Source organism: Talpa occidentalis, unplaced genomic scaffold, assembly GCF_014898055.3.
Source record: "Talpa occidentalis isolate TD23 unplaced genomic scaffold, MPIMG_talOcc4v2.1 talOcc4.11, whole genome shotgun sequence".
NCBI classification, from domain to species: Eukaryota; Metazoa; Chordata; class Mammalia; order Eulipotyphla; family Talpidae; genus Talpa; species Talpa occidentalis.
In genome coordinates this window covers 38759593-38775388 of record NW_023601104.1, presented here as the reverse complement: position 1 = coordinate 38775388, position 15796 = coordinate 38759593, and the positions used below count along the sequence as shown (strand labels likewise).

At 43.0% G+C, this 15796-nt stretch overlaps 2 protein-coding genes across 2 annotated transcripts in view; one reads left to right on the top strand and one right to left on the bottom strand.

The window, feature by feature from the left end:
- Window positions 1-6340, top strand: part of TEP1 (telomerase associated protein 1) — a 38007-nt gene extending 31667 nt beyond the window's left edge. Inside the window, exons 45-55 of the mRNA XM_037502930.2 lie at window positions 599-731; window positions 815-891; window positions 995-1127; window positions 1250-1386; window positions 1545-1669; window positions 3000-3149; window positions 3298-3397; window positions 5039-5141; window positions 5247-5440; window positions 5559-5663; window positions 5898-6340. Of these exons, the coding sequence (XP_037358827.1) occupies window positions 599-731; window positions 815-891; window positions 995-1127; window positions 1250-1386; window positions 1545-1669; window positions 3000-3149; window positions 3298-3397; window positions 5039-5141; window positions 5247-5440; window positions 5559-5663; window positions 5898-6020 (1380 nt within the window). The 3' untranslated portion in view covers window positions 6021-6340. The remainder of the gene's footprint in view (window positions 1-598; window positions 732-814; window positions 892-994; window positions 1128-1249; window positions 1387-1544; window positions 1670-2999; window positions 3150-3297; window positions 3398-5038; window positions 5142-5246; window positions 5441-5558; window positions 5664-5897) is intronic.
- A 3991-nt stretch (window positions 6341-10331) lies between these two features.
- The window catches only part of PARP2 (poly(ADP-ribose) polymerase 2), a 23643-nt gene continuing 18178 nt past the window's right edge, over window positions 10332-15796 (bottom strand). Inside the window, exons 8-18 of the mRNA XM_037502927.2 lie at window positions 15521-15596; window positions 14854-14956; window positions 13968-14130; window positions 13492-13630; window positions 12343-12406; window positions 12127-12261; window positions 11773-11900; window positions 11518-11617; window positions 11060-11158; window positions 10707-10831; window positions 10332-10590 (exon numbers count right to left, since the gene is read on the bottom strand). Coding sequence (XP_037358824.1) covers window positions 10431-10590; window positions 10707-10831; window positions 11060-11158; window positions 11518-11617; window positions 11773-11900; window positions 12127-12261; window positions 12343-12406; window positions 13492-13630; window positions 13968-14130; window positions 14854-14956; window positions 15521-15596 — 1292 coding nt within the window. The 3' untranslated portion in view covers window positions 10332-10430. The remainder of the gene's footprint in view (window positions 10591-10706; window positions 10832-11059; window positions 11159-11517; window positions 11618-11772; window positions 11901-12126; window positions 12262-12342; window positions 12407-13491; window positions 13631-13967; window positions 14131-14853; window positions 14957-15520; window positions 15597-15796) is intronic.

Sequence of the window (15796 nt, the reverse complement as noted above, 5' to 3'; positions counted from 1 at the left end):
GAAGGCAATGGAGAGCTCATTGGGGGAGGCCGAGGGAGGGAGGCCAGAAGCATTGGGCATCTCATCCCGAAGGCAATGATATATAAAGGTGTTTGGGGCTAGATTAGAGTAAGGTTAAGGTATTGAGGCTGAGGTGTTGTGAGTACAGGGAGAACATGAACACACAGCTTCCTAGTATTACCCACCCTTGCCTCACTGTCCGGAGTTCCCTCACACTTCGATGTCTTCTTTTTTTTTTTTTTTTTTTTTTTAAAGATTTATTTATTTATTTATACAAGCACTGGGTACAGTCAGAAGCGCAGGAGGGTGAGATAATTCACCAGAGTCAGAGCGGAGAGCAGAACAGGCAGACTGATGAAGTACACTGCCGAGAGAACAGCGGGCGGCAGGAGAGGTCTGTGCGCCATGTGGGACCCTCGCCCAGTGGCCGGGGATCGAACTGGCGCTGCAGGCAGATTTGCAACCCAGCACTTAACTGCTGCGCCACCAGGGAGGCCCTTCGATGTCTTCTAAAGCCCTGCGACTCCACTCACATGTCTGTGGTGGGTGTTATAACCCACTCTGTGTTACTTTGCCCTGGTCCTGTGCTTTGGGACAGGAGGAGCATGTGGTGTCCGTGGGTCGGGACGGGACCTTGAAAGTGTGGGACCATCAGGGTGTGGAGCTGACCAGCATCCCTGCTCATGAAGGACCCATCAGCCACTGTGCAGCTGCCCTGGAGCCCCGTGCAGGTAATGCAATGTCAGCTGCCTACCTTGCCCCACTGCCTCTTCTCTGCTTCTCCTTCTTCTGACTTAGTCTCATATTTTACCAGCTGGCCAGCCTGGGGCAGAGCTTTTGGTGGTGACTGTTGGACTGGATGGGGCCACACGGCTGTGGCATCCACTCTTGGTGAGTTTCCTGAAGAACTGAGGTGGATTGGGGGAGAGAGTACATGGGACAACCTTCTGTTGTGTCAACCCTCCACTGTTCCATCTCCATCCTTTCCTTATAGGTGTTTCAAACACATACCTTTCTGGGACATAGTGGCCCAGTGAGTGCAGCTGCTGTTTCGGAGACCTCAGGTCTCCTGCTGACCACCTCAGAGGATGGTTCTGTCCAGCTCTGTCAGGTACCTAAGGAAATAGGTGAGTGAGGCAAGGTATGAAAGGGGGTATGTTACCAGGCCCAAGAGGGCCAAGTGCAGCCTGCTCTCCTCCTGTATCCCGGCAGTGGTCCAGCTCCTAATGAGTCACTTCCTTTTCTCCAGATGGCACTTACAAGCTCAGAAACCCTGCAGCCATCACTGCTGTGGCCTGGGCCCCCAGTGGTTCTTTGGCAGTGTCTGGGAATCAAACTGGGGAGCTCACCTTGTGGCAGAATGCTAAGGCTGTGGCCACAGCACAGGTGAGCTGGGGCAATGTCAGTTTTCTATCTACGTGTATTCTGCCTGGCTACCTACTTAATGTTGTGTGCCTGGTTAGAGGTTGTGTGGATGCCTCGGAGGGGAAAGTGGATTAATCTTGGCTCCTCACAAGTACTGAATGAACTTACTGTATATCCAGGCTCCGGGCTGCATCAATGCTGTGATTTGGTATTTGGACCACCTCTTGATTGTTCTCAGTGATAATGAAAAAGTCAGTACATGGATAGTGTCACGGCAGAAGAAATCTACATCCAGAAATACCAGGTAAACAAAGCAGCTAGGTTATATGATATGAACGGTAGTCTCCTTATACCCGTGTCTTTACTCAAATCACTTGAAACAGAAAGAAGTCTCTGGGAAATTGTTTTTGGCTCCTTGTCATGTCAATTTAAGTAATAGTCATCGAGGGCCTGCTTTATGTTAAGCTGCGGGCCAGTGTGAACCAGATTGAATTTTGTTTTTTAATTAAGGAAGCTCACAGTAGAGGAGTGTGCATACATGTAAACCACCACCAACATTCAGAATGATGAGTATAAAATAAAATATATATGAATATATATATAAATAGATATAATCCTGCTTATTATTATAATTTTTTTTAATTTCTAGGGCTGCAGAATTTGAAGATTTATAGTTTATAAAGTAGTTGCTATTTGAAATTGGGTTTAATGGATGAGTAGTTTAATGGATCAGTAGGGCAGGGGATGGTGTGTCAGGAGGAGGAAGTACCATTAACCAAAGGCATGCAAGCATGAGAGCACATGGTATGTTTTGGGCATAGCCAAGTCCTGGGAGTTCTTGGTGGGGGATGAGGGAGTGGAAGTTGGATTGACTGAGGCCAGGCTGTAGAGGACATAGTGCTAAGAATTTTGAGCACGATAATGATGTGAATTTGAAAAGTCAAACTGTGGTAGTAGTATGGAAGATGAAAAGTAGAGACACTCAAGGTAGGAGACCACACTTACAGCTATCCTATACCCAAGGAGGGTGTAGATAGTGGGCCTGACCCAGGCATTTGGGGTATAGATTTTGGCTTGTGTTGAGAGTAGAAGCCAGAGTACTCATTGATTGGTTGATGAGCTGAGAGGAAGGCAAAGACAAGAATGTCAGAGATTCCTAGCTGAACAATTAAGGGGATGGTGATGATAAACACTAATCTAAGAAAAACAGAAAAGAACAGGATTTATAGAAAAGCTAATACATTTTGTTTTCCATTTCACTGCTGAGGAACTGAGAAACCTGAGAGAGATGGACTAAAGTGGGGTTTTTCTCTTTATTTTTTAAAATTTTTTAAAAGATTTATTTATTTATGCATATGCATGCAAGAACTGGGGTACAGACCAGAGGTGCAGGAGGTGAGAGGATTCACCAGAGACAGAGTGGGGAGCAGAACAGGCAGACTGACCGAAGCACACTGCTGAGGGGAGCAGCAGGGCGAGTCAGGGGAGGTCTACTGCACCATGTGGGTTGCTCCCTGGCTGGGAATCTAGCTTCTGCGGTAGTGGTTACAGATAGCTTCATAGGTTGCTTCTTTACTCTTGCACCACCAGGTAGGCCCTGGGTTTTTCTCTTTACATGTACTTTTCTTTTAAAGCTACAGTCTTCAACTGAAACAAATTCTGCAGGATAACTTAGGCTTCCTGACGCACATGACCCTGGCCCCTGATGGTCAGTCCCTCATTTTGGTCACAGCTAATTTTCAAGTTCTGCGCATGAATCTAAAAGACACTCCCTCTGAAATCTGGTAAGATTCAAAATGCTGTTTCCTCCTAGTCTGGAGAAAGAAGAAAAGTAGATTCATGGTTACCCTAAGGTTGGGTCTGACTCAAAACCAGTACTGGGGTCTTATAGAGGCCTCCCTGGGCTTGGCCTCTTTCTTTCTTGTGAACCAGGACGAGCTGCTACAGTCTACCTGTGACATTGTCCACCCACAAGGACTATGGTATATTTTTCCTGCAGTCATCTAACCCTGGATATAAACTTCATTTCTTGGTAAGTTCTGTTTGGGTGTGAGTTCAGTAAACATTCTCTCACCCTCCTGTGCCTCTGACTGTACCCAGTGTTTGTATAAATGACTAAATAAATCTTAAAAAAAAAAAATTTATCTAGGATGAACAGCTTAAAACCGTGGAGCCATCATGGAGAAGAAAGAGGAAGGAAAAGACAATTGATTCCAAATCCCCTTTTCTTCCTTCAACCGGAACCATTCTACATACAAATATCATATATTGGGTTTCCCTGAGGATTTAATTGATACAAGAAAATGATTCTAGCATTTAAAAAACATGGGAAATCACACACCTAAGAACTTTTTTTTTTAATTTGTTTGTTTATGCATACAAGAGCTGGGGTACAGGCCAGAGATGCAGGGGCGGGGTGGCAGGGTGAAATGATTCACCAGAGACAGAGTGGGGAACAGAATAGGCAGACTAACTGAGATACACTGCTGAGGGAACAGCGGGCCAGACAGGAGAGGTCTGCTGCACCACGTGGGTTGCTCTCTGGCCGGTCGAGGATCGAACTCATGCTGCAGAGACTGCAGATTGCTTCATAGTGCAGTGCTTAATCCCTTGCACTACCAGGAAGGCTCCTAAGAACTTTCTTAAGTACATTTCATTTCATGTCTCTTGTCTTGCCACTGTGGGTCGTCAGCAGTGTCTGGCACAATACAGACATACCTCATAGACAACCTGTTAGGTGAAAGAAACCAGACACTATAGGACACACACTACTGATTTCACTTACATGAAGTTCAAGAACAAGCACAACTAGTCTGTGTAACAGGAGTCAGAACACTTAGCTCTGGGGCAGTCCTACTCTGGTATTGACTGGGAAGGGGTGCGAGGGAAATTTTCTGAGGTGATGGAAAAGATTTACGTATTTATCTAGACAGTGATTGCACAGGTACATACAAGTGTGAAAATTCATTTAGATCTACATTTCAAATTTACACACTTTACTGTCTTTAAGTTATAGTTAAGGGCCTCCCTGGTGGCTTAAGGGGTTAAGGCACAGCACTATGAAGCTATCCACAGCCACTGCAGCACAAGCTCGATCCCTGGCCAGGGAGATACCCACATGGTAAAGCAGACCTCTCCTGTCTCGCCCGCTGCTCCCCTCAGCAGTATATTTCAGTCCGTCTGCCTGTTCTTTTTTTTTTTTAAAGATTGATTTATTTATACAAGAACCAGGGTATAGGCCAGATGCGTGGGAGGATGAGAGGATTCACCAGAGACAGAGCAGGGAACAGGCAGACTGACGAAATACACTGCTGAGGGGAGGAGCAGGTGAGACAGGAGAGGTCTGCTGCACCATGTTGGACCCTGGCTGGCCGGCTGGGATCAAACTGGCACTGCAGAGGCTGCGGACAGCTTCACAGTGCTGCACTCAACCACCTGCGCCACCAGGGGAGGCCCTAGTCTGCCCGTTCTGCTCCCCACTCTGTCTCTGGTGAATCCTCTCATCCCCCGCACCTCTGACCTGTACCCCAGTTCTTGTGTGCATAAATAAATAAATCTTAAAGAAAAAATAAGTTATAGTTAAAAAAAACTCCTGACCAGGCCAGAGCTGAAGGTGGCTGCTTTGTCTGGCCAGGGTTGTGATATGACGAAATGATCTCTCTTTTCACATAAGGAAAAGAAATCGGAAGAGTATCAATACAATCAGGTATTTATTCTGAACTTCGAGAATCCAAGAGGGACCTTCATATCAATAACTCAGGCCAAACCTGAATCTGGTGAGTGTTGATTGGAGGACTTGAGAAGTCTGGAGATGGCTATGGGGAGGATAGTGAATTCTTTAAGCCTGAGACCTGGCTGTAACTGTGCCCTTGAATTGGCAGAGTCCTCATTTTTATGTGCCAGCTCTGATGGGAGGTTGTGGAGCTTAGCCAAACGCACTCCTGAGGGAGAATGGACCACAGGTAACATCTGGCAGGAAGGCGTAAACATACCTGAAACCCAAACTACAGAGACAGATATGTCTGTATGCAGCTGGCCAACAAACCTAGATCTAGAGACGCGACAGCACAGAAAGGTGAGTTTGAAAGAAGGGTCACAAATAAAGAGGAGGCTGTACGTCTGACCCTGCAGTCTTTGATGCTTCCTTGAGAAGGTCTTTTGAGAACTCACTCTACTGCCTCCTTCTCTCTGAGATTCACTCGGGCTCCGTCACAGCCCTCCATGTGCTGCCTGAGTTGCTGGTGACAGCTTCAAAGGACAGAGATGTTAAACTGTGGGAACGCTCTACTATGCAGCTGGTAAGTGTGCGTGTGTGGACATGTGTGTGCAAGGAGGGCTAGGAGGATGTCACAGTGAAGCCAGCTTGGAGTCAGAAGGCTCAGAAGATCAAAATTCTGTTTTCTTCTATCTTTCTTGCAATAATGTGTCATGAACCTATTCTAAATAAAGGGAATTAATGTAGGGAAAACTAGGCTAGTGAGGAGGCCCTCGGCTTGCAGCCCTCATCTCCCCCAATATTGTTCCCTTTGCAGCGGGGCCTGTTCCGATGTGAAGGGGCCGTGAGCTGCCTGGAACCTCGACTGCGTCCTGGCTCTTCTCTGCAGCTCGTCGTGGGAGACACTCAGGGCAACGTATACTTTCTGTCCTGGAAATGAAGACGCACAGCACAGAGATGCCTCTTGTGCTAGAGATGCAAAACCTGAAGATATCAGTGGCTTCTTTCTTGATAAAACTTTAAAAATTAAGTCTTGGGCCTCCCTGGTGGCCAGCCACTGCAGCATGAGTTTGAATCCAGTCTATCTGCCTGTTCTGCTCCCCACTCTGTCTCTGGTGAATCCTCTTCCTTCCCCCCACCCCACATCTCTGTCCTGTACCCCAGCTCTTGTATGCATAAATAATTAATCTTTAAAAAAAATAAATAAAAATTAAGTCTCAGAAAATCTCAAGTATAGGTCTGCCTGCGTTTTCATGTGGATTTGAATCAATAAGGAAGCACATGGATATATGGATATTTTAATATTTTCCCTGTTTTTGTTACTCTTTTCTGATTTACCATTTATCCTTAGTAAAACTGAAAAGTAAACCACATCATTAGTAGGTATTCTTTGAAAGTGGGCTTTTGAATTACTGCATTGCCTGCTGGCCAAAGGACTCTAAAATAGTCTGTTCCTGTCAGGAACTTGAACAACTGATGTAGACCAGCATTCAGCTTGAAAGAGAGAGGAAGACCTTTCACTTGTTCGAAAAAAATAAGAAAGAGGGAATCAATGGTGCCCCATCAGGGCATTTAGAGAGAACTGAGAACTAGGGCAATGCTAGGATCCCCTCACAGAAACATCCCCATCTACTCAGAACTGCCCAGATGAACAGCGAGAAGCCAGGTTCCTTACTTCCACAGCCTCTGAAGCAGAATCTTCTGGTTTCCACAGCCTCTGACAGAACAGCAGCTATGTAGTATAATGGTTTTATTCTTGGAAGAGTCTCAAAATTAGCTCGCTCTCAAACTGAAGTTCATAAATAAAATGACCTGAGAGGTGGAATAATCATAACTGACCAAAAATAACCATAACTGATCAAAAATATGTTAAGAACTCAGACGTTGTTTGTTACATATTTTTGGTTAGTCATGGACTGACTTACCATGGACTGTGGTCCTCTTAAGTAAAAGGTCTGGAACCTCTTATTTTCTTACAATTCTGTCTTATGGGAGAAGTTCCCTGAGGCACTTTTTTCTCTAAGGGTTAAGAAGGAAATGTCTCCTGTGTCCAAGAATTCAAGAATGTTTTATATGATAAGCCAGGGTGATTAGAGTTTTGTTGTGGGTTGGTAGGGTTCTGTCAGAAAAATACCACTACATGGTGGTCTAGAAATGAGTTTTGAGAATTTGGGGAGTTGAGAGGTACTGAGTTTTGTGCTTGCTTTTCTGATTCCAGATTTTATATGGAAAAATTACTGATATCAGGCCTTGTCATCTTCTTGAGCTAGAGGATAAAGACATAAGAATGCCATCAGCTCTTATATCTTGATCATATATTTTCTGTTTTTATGTATACCTCATGCCAGGGCTCTACATAAACTTCTTCTTCTTCTTTTTTTTTTTTTTAAAAGATTTATCCATACAAAAGCTAGGGCACAGGCCAGAGATGCGGAGGGTAAGAGGACTCACCAGAGACAGAGTGGGGAACAGAACAGGCAGATCCACCAAAACACACTGCTGAGGGGAGCAGTGGGTGAGACAGGAGAGGTCTGCCTTGCCATGTGGGCCTCTCCCTGGCTGGCCAGGGATTGAACCCATGCTGCAGAAGCTGCGGACCACCCCACAGTGCAGCGCTCAACCCCCTGCGCCACCAAGGAGGCCTTCTACATATCTACATCTAAACTTCTAAATCACTTTCTCTACATATACCTTGTGACCAGAAGTCAAGTTAATTTTAAATTAATGATTCATAATTCTACCAGAAATCCTAGAGAAGCACAGAATGACATTATCCTAAACATTATCCCTTTATTCCTCTAAAAGCCTTGACTGCAGACTGGAAGAAGCTCTAGATGTCTATTCATGCTCATTCAACAAAACACATCAGGTCAGGCTGGAGAACTGGGAATGGGAAGGTTAAGCAAAGGCTAACTTGCTTAGTAGCTGAGCATTCTTGGCCAAGTCACTTGAACGACTTTTTACTATGTTGTAGATACACAGTGAGGTCATAGCCTGGTTGCTAGGAGTAAAGACAAAAGCAGACTCTCGGTACAAGTAAATAAGTACACAAAGAAGCTGAAGGGAAAATCAGTTTAGGTTTCTAACAAACAACTTCTGAGTTCCTAACATATTTTTGGTCTCCCAGTGCCTGGAGGCATTCCACAATTATAGCCACTGGATTTTGGATTCATAGAACATAGTCTTGTTCTCTAACTGTTCACAAAAGCCCCTTTTTCATTACTAAATTTTTACATGTTTTTATATAGAGGCATGTTTTCTTTGTTTGTTTTGATACATGCACTGGGTACAGTCAGAAGCGCGGGAGGGTGAGAGAATTCACCAGAGCCAGAGAGCAGGCAGAAGGACCGAAGTACACTGCTTCTGCGCGCCATGTGGGACCCTCCTCCAGTGGCCGGGGAGCAATCGAACGGCGCTGCAGAGGCTTTTCGCAGCGCTCACCGCTTCACTAAATTTTTACATGTTTTTGTGTATAATTTGCTTTTGAAATCTAGAGCAGACTTGAGAGAGTCAGTGGGAGCTCTTTGCTCATAGTTAGAGATCTGTGTGTCAATGATTGCAAAAGCAGAAAAAAAGAAACTGTGGCAAAAAGAAAAATCCCATAAACTGCTGGCTTTACATCTTCTACTTGGAGATAAAACACATCACTTCCACTCATAGTTTCTAAATGAGTAAAGGAAGTCACATGGTTCCACATAATGTCAGAGGGAAGGGAAGTATTATCCTACTATGATTCTGGAGGAAACAGCAGCCAGATAGATGGGATACCCCCCTCCCAAGAACTTATTGTTGGTGCTTTTCCACTGTGATGACCCTTAATCCTTGTTTTTAAGTCACTTAAGATTTATAGAGGAGTTGCAAAGACAGTATACCCTTGACCTAGCTTCTTTGAATGTCAACATCTCATATAATAACTGCTGTATTTGTCAAAACTAAGAAATTCACATTGGTACATTAATTCAGACTTGCTTTGGATTTCCCATTTTACTGCTGTCTTTATTTTGTACCAGGGACCAGTCCAGGGTAATCACACTGCATTTGGTTTTCATGTCTCTTTAGTCTCCTCCCATTATGACAGTCTCTCAGTCTGTCCATAATGTTGACACTTTATTTTTTTTTAAAGATTTATTTATTTATGCATACAAGAACTGGGGTGTAGGCTAGAGGTGCGGGGAGTGGGTGGGTGAGAGGATTTACCAGAGACAGAGTAGGGAACAGAACAGGAGAGATGACTGAAATACAGTAGGATAGTCAGGAGAGGTCTGCTGTGCCACATGGATTGCCCCCTGGCCGGGGATCGAACTCATGCTGCAGTGGCAGCTGTGGATAGTTTCATAGGTTGTGTCTTAACCCTTTGCGCTACCAGGGAGGTCCCAATAACATTGATACTTTAAAAGAACACCCGCCAGATGTTTTATAGAATGTTCTTCAGTTTGGCTTTGTCACTGTTTTCTCATAAGTGAATGAGATTATGGATTTAAGGGAAGAATACGAGAGGATGTGTTCTTGTTATAGCATATCAGAAGTACATGTTATCACATGACTTATTACTGGTGATGTTAACCTTGACCTTTCAAGATTAAGGTGATGCTTGCCAGATTTTCTCTTTTTTTACTGAACCTTTTCATATTCTGTTAGAAGCAAGTCTCTAGATCCAGCCCACACCCAATGGGAATGAAATCTCTAAAAGGTACAGGTATCAAAGAACTGTGGGTATATGTTAAAATAATCACATTAATCAATACATTTTGAGGTAGATCTTTGAGAAAATATCTTGATTCACTGACCGATAGTATTTATCCATCGATCTTGACCATAGCAATTATTTATTTTTTTTTTAAAGATTTATTTGAGGATTCACAGGGCAAGGTATACTTTGTCCTGGAACTGAAGATAGACTAACATCACAAGAAGTATCAGTATGGGGCCTCCCCGGTGGCACAACTTATGAAGCTGTCCACAGCCACTGCAGCATGAGTTCGATTCCCGCCGGCCAGGGAACAATCCACATGGCACAGCAGACCTCTCCTGACTCGCCCACTGCTTCCCTCAGCAGTGTATTTCAGTTAGTCTGCCTGTCTGTACCCCACTCTGTCTCTGGTGAATTTTCTCACCCCCAACACCTCTGGCCTGTACTCCAGCTCTTGGATGCATAAATAAATAAATCTTAAAAAAAAAAGAAAAGAAAAAAAGAAAAAAAAAAAACTATCAGTATGTGCCTGGAGAAGTAAAGCCCAAAGAGGTCAGTGGTAGATTTGTAGTATTTTTATTATAGAAAATTCAAAAGTACAACATTGCTTATTTTCTTGCTTGAAGATCCTATCTTCTCTGGTTTATCTAATATCAACATTTACCACAGCTGCAGGAAATTAAATTGAACCTTGAGAAGATATCGCATACGGACCTGGTTGGGGTTGTAGACGATAAATTCATTGTAGTTCAGGGTATAACCATCCGGATTCAGAATTCCGGTATCACTCGCTGGTCCTAAGGGCACTGTACTCCCATTCCTGCCAAGTGGAAGAAAGTGTGTCAATAGCTGCCTGTGGTTCAGAATGTAGAATAGAGAAAGTACAGTCATCTGGCCAAAAGGAGTCTTCTGACCCTCCAGACTCTGGGTACTTACAGGGTGATGGAAGCAGTAGGGCTGGGTGCCATCTTGCCCATCCCCTTGGTGCTGTGTTTGCCCTGAAGTAATCCTTCTGCCTCAGGATTTGCCTCTAATAGTTCATTACACTGACCTAGAGCTACCTGCAAACAAAAGATGTTTGAATGCCCACATCCTTCTGAGAAGTGGGTGGCTCTAAGGCCAAACAGAAACTTCCATCAGTACTTTCTTTCCACTCCAGCAGAGGAGCCTAGTGTAATGGAAATTGCCCTTGGCTTTCCTTCTGGGTAAACCAGTGGTTCTGGGATCAAACTTTTCTTTGGGAAAACAGGAACCAATATCTAGAGATCATAGATGTATTCCTGCCTTACCTCTGATAAAAGCAGCAGCCCAATATCCTTTAAGCGGGAGGCAAAGCAGTAATTGGCACTCTTAGAAGACATGTCAGCAAAGTAGATTCCTTTTCCAAACTGAAATATACAAACACCAAAGTCAACTGCTGGCCCATTATGTTAGAAGGGAGACTCATACCACTGACCCCAGGTTTCCATGATCTTAAACCCACTACAGAACCATTTTCATTTCCCTTCACTAATCTGTTCCAGAGAAGTCAGAAGCATCAATGAGTCCCTGCTTTCTGAGGGTAAAGAGGGGAGATATTTTTAGGAATTTAAAGAAAGACACAGCAAGAAATGTCAGGGTTATCAATAAACTGTCTTACTTCTTGGGAGAAGCATCAACTAATCCTAATCTAGAAAAAAAATGGACTGAGCCAATTATTTGTCTCCCTTTCCCTAGTGTCTCGTTCCAGGGTTCAGGTTTTACTCACCATGTAACCTGTGATGGGAGCCTCAGCTGGGGCAATTCGAAGGCCATGACTTAGAATTCCCACCCAGTTGCTCAGTCTGGAACCATGCCATAGCAGCATCCTAAGGAAAGGTCATCATTATTGTACTCTTCTGTCCTTCTCCTACAGACACAAGCCATTAACACCAACGACTGCTTCTGCGACCCTTCTCTATAAGTTCCACAACTGCACTTCAGGCAAGGGAATGCTTTTGCAAATCCAAAGCAAAGCTGAGACCTGTTATGAAGGTCCTCTCTGAAGGCTTCTTTTTCACCCTCCTTCTCTACTTCAAAAACATCCAGCAAGGTCATTGTATAGTCACTGTGTGTGGGAGCATGGGTAGACTGCAGGTACTGGGAAATCACCTGTGGAAAAAAGGGAAATAATGGCTGCAGTGGACTCTGCAAGAGATCAGGTTGAAGAACCTCAGAGCTTCTGATATAAACTGGCAAAACTTTCTGCTCTTAAATAGTCTCACAAGAGCTCTACCTCCGCCAATTCCTAGCAAAAAAGAAATGCTGCTTTACAAAAGAGTGCTCTTCAGGGAGAGTAGAACATATAAGTATGAAAATAAATGATCATTTCTCTTACTTTGAACTCATTACTTGCATGGTCCAGAGGGTGCAAGGCACAATGCAGTTTTCTATAGTGTTGATCCAATGGGTGTTCTGGGCTTTGAAGCTCTGTCTTCACCAGTTTAATGGCAATTTCAATATCTCCCAAAGCCTGACAAGATGAGGTACAGAATCAGTGTGGGAGGAATCTGGGACAAGAAATTTAATACTTCACAATCCACACATATCTCACCTCCAGAAGTTGTACTTTGTCTGACAGTTCTTTCTCTGTTTGGATTAATGGAGGGGTCCGGAGCCTAAAGGCAGGAATATAAACATTAGCGAATTCTCTTAATGTGGTCAAGAGGCTCATAATTAAAAGCAAAAAGCAAAGATGGGTCTTTTTTTTTTTTTAATTTTTCTAGAGGCATGTCTTATTTATTTATTTATTTATTTGTTTGGTTGGTTTATACATGCACTGGGTACAGTCAAAAGCGCGGGAGGGTGAGAATTCACCAGAGCCAGAGCGGGGAGCAGAGCAGGCAGAAGGACCGAAGTACACTGCTGAGGGGAGCAGCGGGCAGCAGGAGAGGTCTGCGCGCCATGTGGGACCCTCCTCCAGTGGTCGGGGAACAGCCGGGGATCGAACCGGCGCCGCAGAGGCTGCGGGCAGCTTCGCAACCCAGTGCTCAACTGCTGCGCCACCGGGGAGGCCCCAAAGATGGGTCTTTTATAAAATAGATGTAAGAAACTTTCTCCTTGAGAGACAGAAACTTATAAAGAAACTTCCAAATATACAGAGATCATTATATTGCAGATAAGATAAAACAAGCTGTATAGATTTTGACATTTGGGACTGAAGTTGAAATTTTTAAAAATGAGGTTCTTTTTTAAGTAAAATATATCAACATCAATAAATAGTAGTTTGGATATAGTCCTATTTAGAAGTAGACCTGTTGATTACTCAGGGTTATTTCTAGGTCACAGGGCTCTTTTATAAAGTAAGCAATAGAAACAATAAAAACAGAATAAGCACCAGAAAACAGAATCAAAACAGATAAAGTGTATTTTTTATACCTAATATCAATATCACTATCAAGTGCATAGAAATGGTATGTGTTTATAGTCACCCTAAAGACTAGGGTATGACTGAAGGTGTTTTACTTTTTGTTTGGATAGGTAAACCCATTCTCTGGAGTTGGTAACTTTTACTTGACAGACAGGCCAGAGATAGCATCCCAGACTTGAAAGCTGATTAAATAGGCTACTAATTAGTCTTTTAGCCCTGTGTGTATTCAAGATTATTTCCTTAGAATGATTAAAAAGATCATAGTTGCTACTGAGTGATACAGAGGATATAGTTGGGTAGAAAATCAAAGTGAGGTAACAGCATAGGCCTTACCCAAAATCATGTGGGATCCTGGTGTAGAATTCATTGCATGCTTCCACAAGAGCTCGTCCGTGCTGGCCAGCTCGAATGCAATCTTCAATCTTCCTAAGAGACTGGTAGCCTGCCTTGATTTGTCCCACTGTCAGCTTCCCTGTGGGCCCAGTCAGAGATCAGACTCTACAACTAGGGTCCCACCCTGTAAATGGTATTTATGTCCCTGTCCAATGAAGACTCTCGGTTTTTTTTTTCTGCGGGACCCTCTCGGGCGGCAGGGGAACGACCAGCACTGCAGAGGCTGTGGGCAGGAGGCCCAAGACTCTTACCTTTTAACTGTCAATTAGTTCCTCATTTCCTGCATACAACTCCTAATCCTCTGTTTCTTCATTCAGTAATGCTAGCAAGCTTTAAATCATAACAGTAATAAAATATCCCACTAAAGCAACAAGGAAATATGAGGACGGAATGTAGGATAGAATTTGTATTCCTACCAAGTGGGGCTTTCTTGGTATCGTATTTCATTTCTATCATCATCTCCTCCATGGCCTGGACATTACAGATCAACTTTATCAGCTCCTGCACACGAAGATCTAGCTGTGACTCTGGTTTCAGGGGGGATTTAAGAGATTCTTCTTCTTTTGTTTCCTCTTCACTCTACAGCAAAAAAAAAAAAAAAAAAAAAGGTAAATCATAAAATCTGAAATGATCTACTTAAGCTCCCTGCACTGTCTCCAAAATATCCCTGGCAGGTAAAGATCAATCAGTCTCTGTTTAAACACAGCCCATTTCATTATTAACCTAGTTGGAATACTCAAATGGGACTTCTGTCTTCTAGTTCTACTTCTGCCTCCCATAGTTAAACACTCAGAGAAGTCTAAAAATTCCTCCTTAATATGATGTTAATATATAAAGACAACTCTTGGGCCTTAAATCTTCTCATCTGAAAAAGACTAGTTCTGTTTTTTTCAGATATATGACAGTTTTCAGCATCCTGGTTGCACCTCAGTTTGTAAAAATTATTATTTTTTTAAATGGGGATCTATAACCAGTTGTGAATACAACTTTGAAGGTACTTTTACCAGTTTGATTATTTATTACTCCTCTTGATTCATAACATTAAAACTCTGGAAAAAGGACCTAAAACTTTTTAAGAATCTTAGTAAATAACAGACTAGAAAGCATATTCTATCACATTCTACAGCTTCTGCAGAATAGCAAAGACCTGAGGGAAATGTAACCTTTTCTCAGGTGAGAAAATAGCAAGACTCAAGATATCCTGGCCTTTTCTGGTCTAGGACCAGATCTAAACCATTCTGCAGGACTTTCATGCTGGCTGAGAGAAACAATTTTTCCCCTAAATGTATAGTCAGAGTTTACCTGAGTGTTGGTGCTATAGTCCATTTGCAGCATATCATATTTTCCAGCCACCTTCTCAAACTTCTCACGGTCATTCCAATTGTTATTTGTTTTGTCAAGGAATCTGTAGAGTCCAAGGTGGTGAGAAAACTTCACAAATAAGGTTCACTGTATGGATGGGCTTATAATTATTTCCTTATAGCTTCTAAATTAGGACCCTGAATGGACAGAAAAACTCTGAAGACAAAGGCAAGAAAAAAATGGGGGAAAAGGGCCCTTGAACTTTCCAAGGGCTTCAAAACATCACAAAGGCCATTGAGATTTAAAAGATCCCTATTCAGTCTTTGTCTCTGAAGGAAATATTCCCAGAGGTGCCAGAAAGTTCTTCATCCATATTATATTAAGATAATTTTTAAAACTGTAGCTGGATATTCTCATCCCACTTTCCCCAAATTTCCTAAATTGTTGGTCATATGCTGAATACATCAGATACTTCTGTGTCTAGTACATTTCAAGCTTCCAGGTGATTTAGTCAATAACTAAGTTTACAGTTTGGTGCTCCAATCACAGAATGTCACAGTGGAAAGACATTAACATTTAGGCCAACTGACACAGAAGATTCTTAAAGAAGATACATCAAAGTAGAGAATAGGTAATTTCTGTACTCATATTTTTTTTTAGCACTCACTTCTTCAGAAAGATTTCCTTGGCTTTGTTGAGGTCCTGTGAACAAGCCACCAAGCTGTGCTGACCTATTTTCCCAACTGCAAAGCAAACACCACATATAAGATGGTTCCCTATCCCCCAATCCAAGAATTCTTTAACAATAACAAGCCATTTGTCTAAGGTCTCTCTGCTTACAGCTCACACATAGACAGGAAAGGCAGAGAAGAAAGGAGGAAGGGCTTAGGGAACTGATTCTGTTGCTATCAGTTATCTGCTAAGTGTCACAGTCTTTGAACAG